This window comes from Pongo pygmaeus, chromosome 1 (genome assembly GCF_028885625.2).
Source record: "Pongo pygmaeus isolate AG05252 chromosome 1, NHGRI_mPonPyg2-v2.0_pri, whole genome shotgun sequence".
NCBI lineage: Eukaryota > Metazoa > Chordata > Mammalia > Primates > Hominidae > Pongo > Pongo pygmaeus.
The window spans coordinates 87593903-87611467 of NC_072373.2; the positions used below are offsets into that span (position 1 = coordinate 87593903).

The 17565-nt window shown below is 42.0% G+C and overlaps 1 protein-coding gene across 4 annotated transcripts in view; it reads right to left on the minus strand.

The window, feature by feature from the left end:
* UAP1 (UDP-N-acetylglucosamine pyrophosphorylase 1) overlaps nt 1-10231 on the minus strand; it is a 38408-nt gene extending 28177 nt beyond the window's left edge. For 2 of the 4 annotated variants that reach the window (XM_054485661.2, XM_054485632.2), the window contains exons 1-2: nt 9938-10231; nt 5382-5718 (exon numbers count right to left, since the gene is read on the minus strand). In XM_054485661.2, coding sequence (XP_054341636.1) covers nt 5382-5661 — 280 coding nt within the window. In that variant the 5' untranslated portion in view covers nt 5662-5718; nt 9938-10231. The remainder of the gene's footprint in view (nt 1-5381; nt 5719-9937) is intronic. The other 2 variants (XM_054485641.2, XM_054485674.2) reach the window with 2 other exon arrangements.
* Nucleotides 10232-17565: the final 7334 nt, after the last annotated feature.

A 17565-nucleotide genomic window follows, 5' to 3' on the forward strand; every position in this document is an offset into this window, starting at 1 on the left:
TTATATGGCAATTATACATTATTTCAAACTGCTTTTGTCATAACATAAATTTTGTATGGGCAGCACAGCACCTACCTGAAAAAATGTTAACTAAATATAAATGTATTTAAATCCATGTGACAATTAGGAAATTATAAATTTCTATCTTAAAGCTACCTCTGCAGAAATACTGAAAAACAATGAAAAGTTCAATACTGTATCACCCTTTCTATCTCTCCATGATAAGACATAAGGGTTAATAATTTTCCTACACAAGGGAACTCAACACAGGCAAAACTGAAATTTAAATTTTAAAAAGCGGCCAGGTGCAGTGGCTCACACCTGTAATCCCAGCACTTGGGAGGCAGCTCATACCTGTAATCCCAGCACTTGGGAGGCCAAGGCAGGCAAATCACTTGAGGTCAGGAGTTCAAAACCAGCCGGGCCAACATGTGGTGAAACCCCCTCTCTACTAAAAATACAAAAATTGGCTGGGTGTGGTGGCAGGCGCCTATAATCCCAGCTACTGGGGAGGCTGAGACAGGAGAATTGCTTGAACCCAGGAGGCAGAGGTTGCAGTGAGCTGAGATCATGCCATTGCACTCCAGCCTGGGCAACAGAGTGAGACTCTGTCTCAAAAAAGAAAAAAATCAAAAGTTGGGAAAAAAAAAAGAAAGCCAGACTGACACATTTCCAAGGCTGGAGTATCTCTCTCCTTGGAGAGTCATGCATTGTGGGTCCAAGAGAATCTAAGCACTTTTTCTGATAACATTCACAAGAAACAGAGAAAAAAGTTTATAGTGGCCTGTCAGAGGTCAAATGCTTCCTGGATAACTTCCTACTTATACTAGTTCCTCCTATACACTTTAACAAGGAAGATAGCACAGGTCCTTTTGAAGTAAAGCACTGTCAGAACTTTCATTTAAATTATCAGAACTCCAGGACAAGTGGAGTTGGGTAAACAGGCTATTCAACTGGTAGGAATAAAGGAAAGCTATCCAAGAAAGTTAGAATAATTTAAATCTTTAATTTTTAATCACAATATAGCTGAAACTACAATATTTCCCCCAAAATAGTAAGCACAAAAAGCAGACTAATCAGGAAAATCTCTATCTGAACCAGTTTTAAATAGCAGAGATTACATTAGGTGAATTTCATTAGGTATAATAACGGCATATGATTAGTAAGAAAATGCCCATATATTTAGACATGGATACCTAACTATATGAGGATAAAAATAACATGATGTTTGGGATTTGCCTTAAAATACTGCAGCAAAGGGGGAAAAAACAGAGGGAGAGAGAAAGCAAAAGGAGCAAAACTTTCATAATTTTTAATCAAGATGGCTTATGTGGGGGTTCACTATACTAAATTTGCCGCTAAATATTTGTTTCAAAATATCCTTGACATTTTTCATGATAAATTCATGTGCAGGCTACAAAACTATACACAAATCACAATCCCAATATATGCATATGTGTGTGTGTGAAAGAAAAGACTGTAAAATATTATTAGTGAGTATCTCTGTATGGTGGAATCACAGAGATTTGTATTTTTTCCTTTGTAATTTTTAGTATTTTCCAATTTCTCCAAAATAAACATTTTTTTTTTTTTTTTTTTTGAGATGGAGTCTCGCTGTGTCGCCCAGGCTGGAGTACAGTGGCGCGATCTTGGCTCACTACAAGCTCCGCCTCCCAGGTTCACACCATCCTCCTGCCTCAGCCTCCCGAGTAGCTGGGACTACAAGCACCTGCCACCACACCCGGCTAATTTTTTGTATTTTTAGTACAGACGGGGTTTCACCGCGTTAGCCAGGATGGTCTCAATCTCCTGACCTCATGATCCTCCTGCCTTGGCCTCCCAAAGTGCTGGGATTACAGGCGTGAGCCACCATGCCCGGCCATATTACTTTTAAAATAAAACAAATCTATTAAAAACATCAGTACCCTAGATTTCAGAAAATGTAGAGGAGATAATGTTAAGAATGCATTTCTTCTAAATAATCCACTTACTTTACTATAGTGCTATATGGTAGAGAGGCACCATTATGATTAATAGGAAAATGTCTCATAGGCAAAAAAGGCTGAGACTGAATACTAATTAGATATTATAATATAAAATTGGTAGATTTGTGTTCAAATAAGCATGCATTTGTTTTAATAAAGAATGGGAATTTTTATCAAGCAAACAGGTTTTCCCAGTGTATCTTTACTAAAATAGCATTCTCAAAGCTTATAATTACTTCTCTTTCAAGATCTCAGCTTTGTAAAATAAGGATTTTCTAGTTGCTCCTTTACATTCCATTTTCTACAACTGCCCAGAAAACTTCAAGAAATAAAGCAAGATCTCTCTTCAACAAGGAGTACAGTGGTCATTTATATTCAACCTTCAGAAATAAATAATTTTCTACTCTAGTTGTAAAAATGTCCATTATCATCTGAATAACCACCAGATACTTTGCAATTACTGGACAATGCTTTCATTCCCCCATTCTGAGGAGGTGGGGGTGTGGGGAAGTAAAAACTGTCCCTGATACAATTACCAGGATCTTCCTACTACCTGAAATACAATGCCATGATCTTCACAATGGCTTCTCTTCCCTTTGATAACTTACTGCAGAAACTTCATTTTACTATGAATTTGCAGACACATGGTAGTTTCTGGCTAAGTGAAAAGGATATAATGTCAACATAAAGTCTCCTTCTCCACCCTTACTGTTTAAGCTACAAATAAATATCTTTCCCTTGACACTAAGCCAAAAGGAAGTTTGCACCGTGTTATGCTATACTTGGTTCTAATAGTTCCAGATTTTAGTTTACATGAAAAGTCATAAATGTAGACTAGCTCCACATAGTCCAACAAAAAGGCCATAAAGAAGACTCAAATTACAGGATATCTTAATTGTGGCTTATGTTCCCCATTACACAAGGTCCAAGTTTTGACTTTCCATAAGAGTTACTACTAAGACTTCATCCCTTTAAAATCCCCAGGAAAAATACAAGCAACTGGGATACTAGAGGGTAAAGAAAGGCCTGTGTGGCTTTTGGTTTGGAATAGTAGCTTTTTTGAAACCCAGGGAAGAAGGGAAGGATTAGTGAATCCAAAGTAACAGAAGTCATGGTATCACTGAAACTCTTCATTCACAAGGACACATCTAGGCATCATTCTCTCACATCTTAGTGACAGAGCTCTATCCTAAGTAAAAAGCTAGGTTAGCTACTACCAAGCATTTTACATCTGAAAAGCACCTCCTTGAAGAAGATTCAATTATTTTCAAACTGTTTTTAAACTTCTAAACTCTTTTAAATAAAACCTCATGTAAAGATCAAACACACAGAACAGAAAAAGGTAGAACTACTCATAGTAGAGGATAAAGGGGTTGGAGACCTACCAGTTTAGTATCTGCTCCCTCCCTCCCTATAAGAGGCAGCTTCCCCAACAGTGAAAACCCTTGGGTTCTTTGGAACACCCTTTGAAAATCAGTAAATTTGTCAGCCTGGAGAAAGACAGAGAGAGGTATACAGCAGGTTGATAATGCCAGTAATCTTTCTTTTTACAGGGGGTGAGGGGATGCCAAAGAGTGGAAAACAAAATAAAAATAGCCATGTTGTAAATATAGACTATAAGATTGTATGTATAGTATTACTACACATCTATGAAATCAAATATATATACAATCTGTCCGGGCACGGTGGCTCATACCTGTAATCCCAGTACTTGGAGAAGCCCAGGTGGGCGGATCACTTGTGAAACCCCATCTCTACTAAAAATACCAAAAACTTAGCCGGGCATGGTGGTGCGCACCTGTAATCCCAGCTACTCGGGAAGCTGAGGCAGGAGTATTGCTTAAGCCTAAGAGGCAGAGGTTGCAGTGAGTGAGGATCACACCACTGCACTCCAGCCTGGGCAACAAAGCGAGGCTGTCTCAACAAAAAACCACACAGAAACAAAAAAATATGTATACAATCAAGTACTGGGTAGTAATGTGAGCAAATAAAAATACAGCTTTGATGAGATTATGGGCAATCTGTGATTTCAGTATTATTTTTGCAATAAAATAATGTCTTTCAGAAAGTTAAGGAAAGTATTTGCCCAAGTTCTCATTCACAGTTGAGAAAATGAGGCCCAGATTTGACAAGGATCATGTACAAACACTGAGGGAATCAGCTACAATATTTAGTCAACATTTTACTTACAGAGGAGTAATAGATTATAAAAAACACAGCTTTCAACTCCACCAAAAGCTACAGTTGAGCTATTTTGCCATTCTCAAAAGCACAAATTAGTATTACGTTAAGGGGACAGATTTTTTTACATGCTTTAGAATGAAAAGCATTGGGGCAATTCAACAAACACTTATTGATCAACTTATAACTATAAAACTCTTGTTCTAAATGCTACGTAACATACAGAGACAACTAGTACATGGGCTGCTCTTCAAGAATTTACAATTTATTGAGGAAGACAAACAACTCTTATGATAAGCTAGAATGAAATAAAAGCATGAACAACTAATTCTAACTTGGGACACAAAAGAAAAGGTCACAGATAAAATATTATGTGTGGTGAACCTTAATGAATGAGTGTAAGTTCCCCAAGTGGCAGAACTACTGCACCGTACAACTCCAAGAAATGACCTTACAAGGTGACCTAGCTAGGTAGAGAAAGGGCAAAGGGCACATCAAGCTAAGGATAAACATGAGCAAAAGTAGGGAAGGCATGGTATCATGTTCAGGGAAAGGTGAATTATTTGGTTCAGCTAAAATGTTGATTGGAAATATGGGTTAGAGTCAGGTTAGGGCAGGTTTACAGATTAAGCCAGCTGGGCTGGGCGCAGTGGCTCACACCTGTAACCCCAACACTTTGGGAGGCCAAGGTGGGCGAATCACTTGAGGTCAGGAGTTCAAGACCATGCTGGCCAACATGGTGAAACCCTATCTATATTAAAAATACAAAAATTAGCCAGGTGTGGTAGCGCATGCCTATAATCCCAGCTACTCGGGAGGCTGAGGCAGGAGAATCACTTGAGCCCAGGAGGTGGAGGTTGCAGTAAGCAGAGATCGCCCCACTGCACTCCAGCCTGGGCAACAGAGTGAGACCCTGTCTTAAAAAAAAAAAAATTAAGCTAGCTTAAACTTAAGTATTTAACTTGTGCTTCAGGAAAAGAAATCTAGCAGAAGTATAGAAATTGAGGAGGGAAAGAGACTGGAGGCAAATTAAGACTTGAGTGAGAGAAGCCTTAAATGGAGCATCAAAAATAAAAAGACAATTTTGTCACTTTCTGCTAGGTCACCTGGTTTAATGTAGTATGAATCAAAATATTAGTGACATGATCCAGCTACCTGAACAATTTTAGTATATCTCAAATAAACTTCAGTAAGAAATATGTACATGCCCAGTACCTTCACTTTCCCAGGCCTGGAGCTGATCTTGATCCCTTGTAGCACTGCCTAATACCTCTCGAGGCACAGGTTCCATTCGTGCATCCACATTCTTTTGGTGAGAAGACTGGTTAAAACCTTCAATGGCCTTTTGGAAAAAGAAGTTCAGCTCCTCAAAGTTCATGGCCTGGAGCTCTGCATAAAGTTCTACCTGTTGGGCTTCTTCAAGCTCATTCCAGAAACGTAGTAGGTGCTCTTGCCCAGCTTGGGACAATGTGAGTTTGAGGTCATTAATGTTCATAATGCTCTAATAGCCAAGCTTTGTAGAAATAGGGGTATAATGTATGTACCTGTAAACCTAAAAGAGAAAAGTAATTAATGGCATGTCAAAATCCAACCTCCAAAATAGAGGGCTTTTTTCCCCTCTAAAAATAAGAATATTTTTAAAACTCGGTGTTAAAAAAATTAACTTCCGCTTTTCCATCACTCAATATTTGTAAGAGATCAAACCTGTAAGACAATAATACGTACCAGGCACTTCCAAGTACTTTACCTTCATGGTCTTGTTTAATTTTCAACAACCCTATGGCATAGGCACTATTATTACCACTCCTTTACAGTTAAGAAGACAGGCAGAGAGGCTAAGCAACCTAACCAGTGAGTGGAGCTGCGACAGGAACCCAAGCAGCCTGATGACACGGTTCACACTCTCTACCACGTTTAGTTGTCTCTGTATTAGTCCTCTGACCACTAAGCTACCACTGAAAGAACACCTGACTGCTTAATATTTAAATGTTTTGCTTGTATCTCTAATGATAGAAATACTATTATGTGTTGTTGTAGACAGTATACTGAAATATTCAGGAAGACAGAACAACCTATAATAAGGAAAAATACATTTCATTTCATTAGCAACTTCTGCAAAGAAGCAATAACACCTCTATTTTCTCTACTCACTAAAAACTTGGATCCTCCTTAAAGAGACAAGCAATACACATATAACAATCAGTGAATAAGACAAATGTTTTCTAAAGAGCTATATTCTGTGATAATATAGTAAAATGTTAAACTTCACAGTGCTAAAAAATAAGAAAATGAGGAAATATTTAATCTACTTGCCCAATACAGACAAATGCAACAGGAGATAGGTGCTGTCTAGAAAGTTCACAAACAGGCACGATCTAGCCATGTGTTAAGGGTTGGGCAGACTACATAGATAAGATTAGAGGCCAGGCATGGTAGCTCACACCTGTAATCCCAGCACAGGCCTGGGCTCAGGAGTTCAAGACCAGCCTGGGCAACATGGCAAAACCCCACCCCGACAAAAAACACAAAAATTAGCCAGATGTGGTAACAAATGCCTGTAGTCCCAGCTACTCGGGAGTCTGAGGTGGGAGGAACACCTGAATTCGGAAGGTCGAGGCTACAATGAGGCGTAATCATGTCACTCCAGGCTCAGCGACAGGAAATTCTATCTCAAAAAAATAAAAGATTAGGAAACAAGCAGAGCCTGGGGGCCATGATGAGCAAGCATGTGTGGGATGGAAAGCAGTAAGAAGGTTAACGTATGACAAATGATATAAAATGGCCTGGGGTAGGGCTAGATCATGAAAAGCCTGAAAACTAACCAAAAGAATTTAGACTTCAGAGAATAAGCAATAGAAAGCGAACAGCAGATTCTCAAACAGGGCAGTGTTACCATGCTTTAAAGAGATGAGAGAAAGGAGCAATGGCATACAACAGATTGTAAGGAGGGACAACTAGAAGCAGGAAAAGAAGTTAAAAGACAACTGCAGGTATGAAATACCAAAGGTCTGAACCAGATTAGTGGCACAGAAAATAAGAGTGAAAGGAATAAATTTGAGGGTCACTGTAAAGAATCATCACTGCGTTATAATTGCTTCGATGTGAGGGACAGAGGGAAAAAGTAGGTACTAAAGACACTTATCTTCTCTTCCTATAAGAACAGTGAAAAGTAATACACATGGTAGTTCAGAGCACAATTCTAGGCTAAGCTGAGCCACTTAATTTCCCCATGCCTCGGTTACCTTATCTGTAAAATGAGATTAATAATAGTATCTACCTCACCAGGATCATTAAACATCAAACACCATTTACAAGCTCAGGTCTAGAGAACCTACATCTGTGTGTTCCCTGAGGTGGTAATAACAACACTTAGCTTTCAATGTTCATTATGGTACTAAGAGGCATTCCTATTGATTTATATAGGTTTCAAGAGTCATGATGCTATTATTTTTTAATTTTAAAAAATCACATTAAAAAAGACACTTGAGAGGAACAGATTTATATTAAATTATTTTCCAAGGAATGTAGTTTTTCCCAAGATCTCATTTATGCTACTGCTTTGCCTCTGATTTAAGGGAGTACATTGTAGTAGGAAGATCAGCAAGGAACCAGATAACCAAAGAATAGGAAGTCCCTGTTCTTGGTCCTTCTCCATCATTTGATTCTACGCAATCATTTTACCTCCCTGTGCACAGATTTCCTCATGAATATAAGACAACCAACCTTTCTCACATGCCTTCAAGAGAGTCAAGAGTAAAGAGTGCTCTGTCTGATAAAAGGCATACACAAACATATTACTATAACATTTTAAGATATAAACCAAACTTTTCCTAAAAGATCATTAGATACTCCTCCACATTCAGACACTTGGGAAAATGAATCCATGCAAATAAGATACCTCATAGGGCCGGGCGCAGCGGCTCACGCCTGTAATCCCAGCACTTTGGGAGGCTGAGGCGGGCGGATCATGAGGTCAAGAGATGGAGACCATCCTGGCCAACATGGTGAAACCCCATCTCTACTAAAAATACAAAAATTAGCTGGGCATGGTGGTGCGCGCCTGTAGTCCCAGCTACTCAGGAGGCTGAGGCAGCAGAATCGCTTGAACCGGGGAGGCGGAGGTTGTAGTGAGCCGACATCACGCCACTGAACTCCAGCCTGGCGACAGAGTGAGACTCTCCGTCTCAAAAAAAAAAAAAAAGGTACCTCACAGGTTAAACTTTGATATCTGGGCCTAAACCACTGGTAACATGTGTTCATTTACATGTTGTATAATGTTCATAATGTAACGACCATACTTGAGTTTTGGACAAGCACAATTCATCTATTATATTTATTTGAGGCAGATATAAGCACCTTCATGCCACAAAAACAGTACCATGTTTCCCATTAACGATGTTTAGAGGCATGTGTGTGTAATGGTAAGCAGCAATGAACAGAAGAGTTAAAAGATATGGATTTTTATTTTGACAACCGAAATCTGAAAAAGTTGAAAATCTGCTCTAGAAATTATGACAAAACTTGGTACATGCCCACAGCCTAATCCATCTGCATCAAAATATATGACAAATTTGGTAATAATCTACCATTATCAAATATATTCTTATTAGAATTTAAATACCAGTATTAAAGAAATCCAGTATTTCTCCCTCCTTTTCTGGCCTCCCCCACCCGGCCCCTATCTCTGCTGGTATACGTATGCCCTCGAAATGAATAAGTAAACCTCTTAAAGCTTTTGAAAAACGGTATCAGAGTTGAGACATAACCACCAACTGAATCCTATAAATGCCTGGCAGCACAGCCTGTGAAGTCTTTCTTTGCTCCAGCTAAGTGAGCCAACTGACTAACCGTGAAGAAATAGACAACTGCCTTGAGTTTCCAGCGAACTCTTGGATCCACACCCAGTGAATTTCACCTAAAAGTCCTTAAACTTTTGCAATACCAAATGACACACACATATGATCATAATCCTATTACCTGATTTCAGATTTCATAAACCATGTAGAAGTAAGTGTAGCACAGCGACAGGCCAAAGTTCAAGCAGCCATATGTTCAGCATACGTGTGCTCACATCCTTCTGCTTGGCCAAGAGAGGGGAAACCCAGAAATTTCAATTCTCTCTCACTATCAGTATCATGGCAAACCAAACCAAAAAAGGAAAGAAAAAAGTGGCAAGCAAACAGGTTTTGTCCCACTGTTCTGTCCTCCAAATGTATCCCCCGTCTTTGTCAGAGCTCTCAATTCTTTTCCTCATATATTCAAGACACACCAACTGGCTTCCACCTGACAGTTCCAACGATCTCCTGTCCCACTACAGGCCCCCACACTTGGTATAACTGTCCACAAGGCCCTAGCCTGAGAGCCTCGAGGTCTCTACTGCCCACCCGGGAGCGGCCCCACTCCCAATCCCACACGCCTACACAACCCCCTCGGACTCAGACACTGGCCCAGACCTCCTCCCACAACGCCCCCAGTCCATCTGGGGCGCGCTCATTTCACCCCTGGCCCCGCCATCCACCCGGCTGCCCAGCCCACACACCCTCTCGCGGGGTGGCGGAGGATGGGGTGCGACTGCGGGGCGCACGGGCTGGGGTGTGTGTGTGCGGGCGAGCGGGAGGTTCCTCGGCGTGTGCTCGGCTGCCCGCGCTGTGCGCGTTCGTGCGACGCGTGTCCACGTCTGAGCGCGTGGCCGTGTGTGCGGTGGTGCCAGGCCCTCCGCCCGCCCGGGTTCCGAGACCCGCCGTCCCCTCGCTGGGCTGGGAGCCCCTCACCTTCCTCGGCGCGACCGCAGCTACGCCCGTCTCCAGCTCCTTCCGCGCGGCCGCTCATCGGCGTCCCGCGCCCGCTCCGAATATATACCCTCATCCGGGGGGCCGCGGCGGCGGGGCGGGCCGGGAGTGGGGCCAAGGGGAGCGCCAGCCCCGGCCACCCCGCCCCTCTCGCCACGACTAGTGGCTGCCGGCGCCTGGAGGAGTGGAAGCCGACCGCCCAGACACGTCAGCGCCGGGATCGCAGACGACGACGCGGACGCGGTCGCGGCCAGGAGCGCCGGGGCGGGGCTAGGGATGGGGGCCGGGCGTGAAAGGAGTAACCCGCTGGGGCGGGGCGGGGCCTAGTGCGTCACTCATTCTCTGGCCCAATGGGGATAGTCCTGGAGCGCTGTCGGCTGGCGTTCCCTTCCCTCCAGCGCACTAGCTGAGGGTGAAGGATGTCAGTTGGGTCTGCTAGGAGGGCCAGGACCCGGCCGGCAGAGAGCGCCTCGTGGGTCTCAGAACCCCTGACGTCCCTAGGTTGTACTGGGAGGTGCAAGCCCAAGGCTCTTAGTCGGCCCAGCGGCACGGGGCACAAGCGGGCCACAGAGATGGGCAGGGAGCTGTGTCCCCACGGTGGCGGATTTCCGAGCCACCCACGCGGGTGGTTGGGAAAGAGCGGCGGATTTTCCTGCGGAGAAACTTTCAGGGCGCGCCTGGCGCGCTCTCTGACCTTGGGCTAGTTATTTTGTGTGCAGTTCACAAGATGCCTGGCCGGGCTCCAAACTCGCTCTGTTTGGTTGTGTTTTGGCTCCCAAGAAGGCGAAGCCAGGCCTTTTTTCTTTTGCACAAACAGACAGGAAAGGAGAGAGGAAATGCAAGCAAAGGTATTAGGTAACCTAAGGTAGTATAAGCCCGGTGTCATCGTTGTGAGTCTGCAGACTTAACGTCGCTAGGCCTCAGTACTCTGCAGAAAGATCGTGGAGGACCTGGATGACCTCCCAGGGCATTCCAGGACCAGTGTTTACAGTCCTGTTACATAACCTAGTGTGGTGTGCACACACAGGTTATTATATGTTCAGCACTGTGCCCTTGGAAGCTATGTTTACATTTAAAGTTGTGTTGCATTTTGCAGCTTTTGCAAGAAGTGGAATATGTTGAAATACGAAAACACCTAGATTTAACATACCACCTATCATAAAGAGATTCAGGCGCCTTTCTTCTACTTTCTTGAGTGCAAAGGCCTTTTCATTCCCTTTAGCAATTGCATAATCACCCACTGCCTCAAGTAACAACAGAAAAACCTAAACTTGGTAAGTAATGCTGGTAGATTTACATTCAGGAGATTGTATACTCTCCATCTCTCATGATCCTAGAACTTCATTCATTTCTTTGAAAGAAGAATAGTGTAGTGATTGGTTTATTAATCATGGGATCTGAAGACAATTTCAGCTTCTTTATTGCTTGTGATCTTTGGCAAGCTACTTGTGCGATCAGTTTTCTCATCTATAAAAAACAGACAATAAAGATGAAAATGCCATTTGGTGGTTGTATTAAACCAATCGATATAAATGAAGTATGTAAAACAGTAAACACTAAATAACTTTTAGTTATTATTTTTTATTAAGTACTTATTAATTCAAACTAGGAGACCCAGATTCAAAATCAGTCTACACTTACTGTGTGACTTTGGGTAACTCATTTAACCACTCCAAACTCCAATGTCCTTTTATGAAATGAAGCTAATACCTATTTCACATGGGTATAGTAAAAAATAAGAAAGAACCTAAGATAATGTCTGCAATATTATAGGCATTCTATAAGTCTTAGATGAATGACTGAGTAAAGAACAAAATTATTAGTTAGAAATCCTTTAAAGAAAAAAGATAGAACTGAGGTCTAGCTCAATGCTTTTAATGAATTCCTATAAAATCAAATTTGTACTTTTACCCTTTTTTGCTGAAGTTTCATTTGTTTGTTATTCTGGTTACTAGGCATAAGAGGGGCCATAATCTCATCTTGCCAGCTAAATGTCCAGAAATGTCTAACACTAGAGTTATTTCTGTCCTTCGAAATACTTTTTATATACATTGTCTTTTAAGAGCTGATTGAAGAAAACAAGGCAACGATGCTCACTCTACCTATGATTTTTTGACATTACACCAAAGGTATCAGCTAATGAAGTTAGACAACAGAAATCCTAAGAGGCTTATAAATTAGAAAAAATATATAAGAATTAAAAAATTATTTTTTAAGAATTTTAAAAAGTCATAAAACTACTTCGACTTGCAAATGACAAGAGAGAATACCTGGAAAACCCTTGAGAGTCAACAATAAGACTAACAAACCACAGAAAAATTTTGGTTAGTGTATTATTCCGTTTTCACACTGCTATCAAGAGATACCCAAGACTGGATAATTTATAGAGAAAAGAAGTTTAATTGACTCACAGTTCTGCATGGCTGCAGAGGCCTTAGGCAACTTACTATCCTGGTGGAAGGCACCTCTTCACAGGGCAGCAGGAGAGAGAATAAGTGCTGAGCAAAGGGGGAAGCCCCTTACAAAACCATCATATCTGCCAGGCTCAGTGGCTCACGACTGTAATCCCAGCACTTTGGGAGGCTGAGGCAGGTGAATCACGAGGTCGGGAGTTTGAGATCAGCCTGGCCAACATAGTGAAACCCCGTCTCTATTAAAAATACAAAAATTAGCTGGGTGTGGTGGCACACGCCTGTAGTCCCAGCTACTTAGGAGGCTGAGGCAGGAGAGTTGCTTGAACCCAGGAGGCAGAGGTTGCAGTGAGCCAAGATTGCACCATTGCACTCTAGCCTGGGCAACAAGAGTGAAACTCTGTCTCAAAACAAAGAAACAAACAAACAAACAAACAAACTGAATCATACCGCGATTACAGGAGAGATGTTTTAAGTGGGCCATTACTACAAACAAATTAAAAAATTCAAGACATACAAGAGTAGGTTTTGTGTTTTGTCTTTTAGGGATGATAGAATTATGGTGATTTTTATATTCTTTTGGATGATTTTGAGGGGTTATTTTCTAAATATGCTACAGAGGAAATTGTTTTATAATTAGGAGAATTTTTTTTTTAATTTCAGAAGAGCAGGTATGCTAACAACTTAAAAAGCTGCTTCCTTGATTGTTCTTCTCTGAAGTCATGACAGATATGTGCCAGTCTGGCCACACTCTCTTGCTTATTACAACCAGTAATGATCCATCACCCAGGGTTTTTTGTTTTTGTTTTGTTTTGTTTTGTTTTTGAGACAGGGTCTCCATCTGTTGCCCAGGCTGGAGTCCAGTGGCATGATCTCAGCTCACTGCAACCTCCACCTCCCGGGTTCAAGTGATTCTCATGCCTCAGCCTCCCAAGTAACTGGGGTTACAGACATGTGCCACCATGTGTGGCTAATTTTTGTATTTTTAGTAGAAAACGTGCATTCTGCCATGTTGTCCGGCTGGCCTCGAACTCCTGGCCTCAAGTGATCCACTCACCTCTGCCTTCCAAAGTGCTGGGATTACAGGCGTGAGCCACTGTGCCTGGCCCCACCAAGATTTTTTGAACAGTAGGCTGGTATTAGCAAGTATACACTAGAGGAGACTTCCCTCCATTGTCCTGAGTGCAATGGCCTCAGCTAGTCCACTGAACTTCTACAAATGTCCGGATTATTTCCCAGCAGTGTAGACAATACACCAGGAGAAAGTCTGGCTCAACTCAAGGCTCTGTTCAAGGCAAGGCCTGAGCATTCATGAGATCACTGTTTCTGAGAGCCTTCAAATAAATGGGTGGGGTGGGATTAGGGTTTTGACTTTCCTGTTGACAATTTCCTAGGACATGAGTACTTCATTCTCCCAAGAGATCATCCTGACTTAGCTTACCACTTCTTCCACCCTATAAATTTTCTGTACTTCAAAGTGTGTTTTGAAATTCTGTGGAATGATGAGTACACTCTATTAAATGACAAATTTATTTTTTTTACCCAGCGTTTCCCACACCCTCCTAAAGTATATGCTGTCCTTCAGGGGGTTAAGTTTTCAGAAAAATATTTGTGCATCTACAGTGTGTGGGATGCTGGGGATGATATACAAAGATGAGTAAACATACAACCTCTCAAAACTGATTATAACCTAAGAATCACATAAATAACAAAATGGAATGAACAGGAGAGAAAGTGGGCAAGAAGGTATTGGTGTGCCAGGTACAGTGGCTCATACCTGTAATCCCAGCACTTTGGGAGGTCAAGGCGGGCCAATCACTGGAGCTCAGGAGTTTGAGACCTGCCTGGGCAACATGGCAAAACCCTACCTCTACAAAAAATACAAAAATTAGCCAGGCATGATGTCACTTGCCTATGGTCCCAGCTACTCCAGAGGCTGAGGTGGGAAGATCACTTGAGCCCAGGAGTTTGAGGCTGCAGTGAGCTGTGATTGTACCACTGCACTCCAGCCTGGGCAACAGAGCCAGACTCTGTCTCAGAAAAAAGAAAAAAAAAGGAAAGAAATAAAAATTGAGAGTATCAGTGTGTGATAATTACAGGAGGTACACAACCTCAGGATTCCACACTGAGGTATGGTCTTTATAGTGTGGAGGAGTGGACTTGAAATTTTATTCCTGTGTTGTTGACTGGAAATTACCTGGTTCACCTCCCTTAATTCATAGATAAGGAGACAAAATTTCTCATAAGTTAAGAGATTAACTGAAGGAAAGAACAAGTAGTTAAGAAAAAACAGGAGGATCAGAAGTCAAACTATTGCCACATAACAGAGATCCTCTGAAGGTAATGAGTGTAAAAATAATCCAATCATTAAAAACCTCAACCACCATAATCAATTATTCCAATATATTTTCTTCTCTTAAAACCAAATGGCTTGTAACCATTATGAGTCCTAGGTCAAATACTTAATGCATACTCTTGAGAGCCCACTTGGCTGAATCTTTCCTTTTTTTTTTTTTGAGATGGAGTTTCACTTTGTCACCCAGGCTGGAGTGCAGTGGCACAGTCTCAGCTCACTGCATATTCCGCCTCCCAGATTCAAGGAATTTTCCTGTCTTATCCTCTCAAGTAGCTGGGATTACAGGCGCCTGCCACCACGCCCGGCTAATTTTTTGTATTTTTAGTGGAGACAGTGTTTCGCCATGTTGCCCAGGCTGGTCTCAAACTCCTGCCCTCCAGCGATCTACCCACCTTGGCCTCCCAAAGTGTTGAGATTACAGGCGTGAGCTACCACACCCGGCCTTGGCTGGATCTTTCTAATGCAGGCAGCCACACAGTGTTACTCTCTGCAAGGGAAATTCCTCAAAAACCTAGCCTAGAATGGCATCTGACCTACATTGAAACCAGAAGGGCAGCATACTTTATTCTAAACCTGCCTCTCCACCTATTTGGTCATTGTTCAGCCATCCATCTCTGCTGGGCTGTTGACCTTCCATAAGATGGTTTCTCAAATGTGGATGATTTCTCAGAATACAATTTTCATAATATAGTTTTTCAGCTCTACTCTAAGTGAACATGTCTGAATTTATTGTGCATTTTATCTCTTATCCTTCTCACACATACGATATACCACAAGTTATTTTTGTTGGAGATATCTCCTGGTCACCTATTCCTTCTTTATGAATAGACAACAAATTAACTTTGTTTTTATTTTCCAGGTAATATCTTAGGCACAGCAAAAACTTCCTCAACATTTTTTGCTCCAGACCTCATATCTCCCCTTGGCCTGTGTTACTGAATATTAGTGGAAGAAAGAACCGATGTTGCAATAAAAGTCTCTGGCAGTGCTAACTGGCTTGACATCAAAATTGAATTACAAAAACAAAAAAAGAAAAAAATTGAATTACAAAAGTGTGGTTTCAAAACTTACTTGGGTTCTCAGAGCTGCTGGGTAATTATTTCCTGTGTCCCCCCCAAAGCATTTATTTATTCATTTAATTTGTCATTAACTGCTTAGCATAATAGGTAAGAATATGAACTCTGAAGCCAGACTACAAGAGTTGGAGTCTTGGCTCTGCAGTTACTATGACCTTCAACAAGTTAACTGATGTCTCCATGCCTTGATTCCCAAATGCAGGCATAAATAAAGCCTATCAGGCCTGGCGTGGTGGCTCACACCCATAATCCCAGCACTTCGGTAGGCTGAGGCAGGAGAATTGCTTGAGCCCAGGAATCTGAGAACTAGCCTGGGCAACATAGTGAGACCCCCGTCTCTACAAAAAAAAAAAAAAAATTAAGGTGGAAAAAGAAATAAGACCTACTTAATAATAAGACCTACTGACTAGAGTTGCTGTGAGGGTTAATATTTATTAAGTGTTTAGAGCAGTTTCTGACACAGAATAAGAGCTCTGTAAGTTTTTTTAAAAAAATTATATTTGTTGGCTGGGTGCAGTGGCTCACTTCTATAATCCCAGCACTTTGGGAGGTCGAGGTGGGCAGATCACTTGAGGTCAGGAGTTCGAAACCAGGCTGACCAACATGGTGAAACCCCGTCTCTACTGAAAATACAAAAATTAGCCAGTCGTGGTGGCAGGTGCCTGTAGTCCCAGCTATTTGGGAGGCTGAGACAGGAGAATTGCTTGAACCTCGGAGGCAGAGGCTGCAATGAGCCGAGATAGTGCCACTGCCCTCCAGCCTAGGCGACAGAGCAAGACTCCATCTCACTATATACATATATATACACCTATATATGTGTGTATGTATGTGTGTACATATATATATATACTTGCAAAGCTAAACTTAGCAAATGTGTGTGTGTGTATGTATGTGTATATATATATATATATAACTTCATGATGGAAAGAAAGGAGAGAAAGAAGGGAAGGAGGGAGGGAGGGAGGACAGAGGGAATAAGGAAGGAAGGAAGGAAATCACCTTTTGGGCCTGGCACATAAAACAAATCCTATATGTGTGTATACATATATACACACACACACACACACATATATTTACTAAGTTTGGCCTTGTGAGTGTCAGGTATTGAGAATAGAATGGTGTGCATTTGGAGGGGGTTTGTGTAACCCCTCTCCTTGAGTGCAGGCAGGACCTGTGACTTGCTTCTAACAGAATATGGAAAAGGAGATATTCACTCCCCTGAATACATTATGCTATTTGACAAAGGTGAGTGGCTGTCACTCCCAAGATCATGTTACATTATGTAAGACTCCTTCTTGCCAACAAACTATTTTCACAATTCGGCTGGCCTTGAGGAAACCAACTGCCATGTTGTGAATGGCCCGTGGAGAGGACCACATGGCAGAGAACTGCATGCAGCTTCTAGGAGCTGAGAGTGGCCTCCAGCCAACAAAAACACAAACAATAACAAAACAACAACAACAAAACCCTGAAATTTGCAATCCTGCAAATGCAAGGAAACAGAGGGAGCTTGGAATTGGAGTCTTCTCCAGTCAAGCCTCCAGGTGAGAATGCAGTGAAGCTGACATCTTGACTACAGTCTGGTGGGACCTTGAAGCAGAAAACCCAGGTGAGCCCTGGGCCAACAACACCTTGATTGCAGCCTTGTGAGAGACCCTGAACGAGAATACTCAGGTAGATGAACATATTGGAGAAAAACATGCAATCATGCTGACTGGTCTGACTTTAAATTCATGAACACCACAGAAATATGATATGCTATATTTC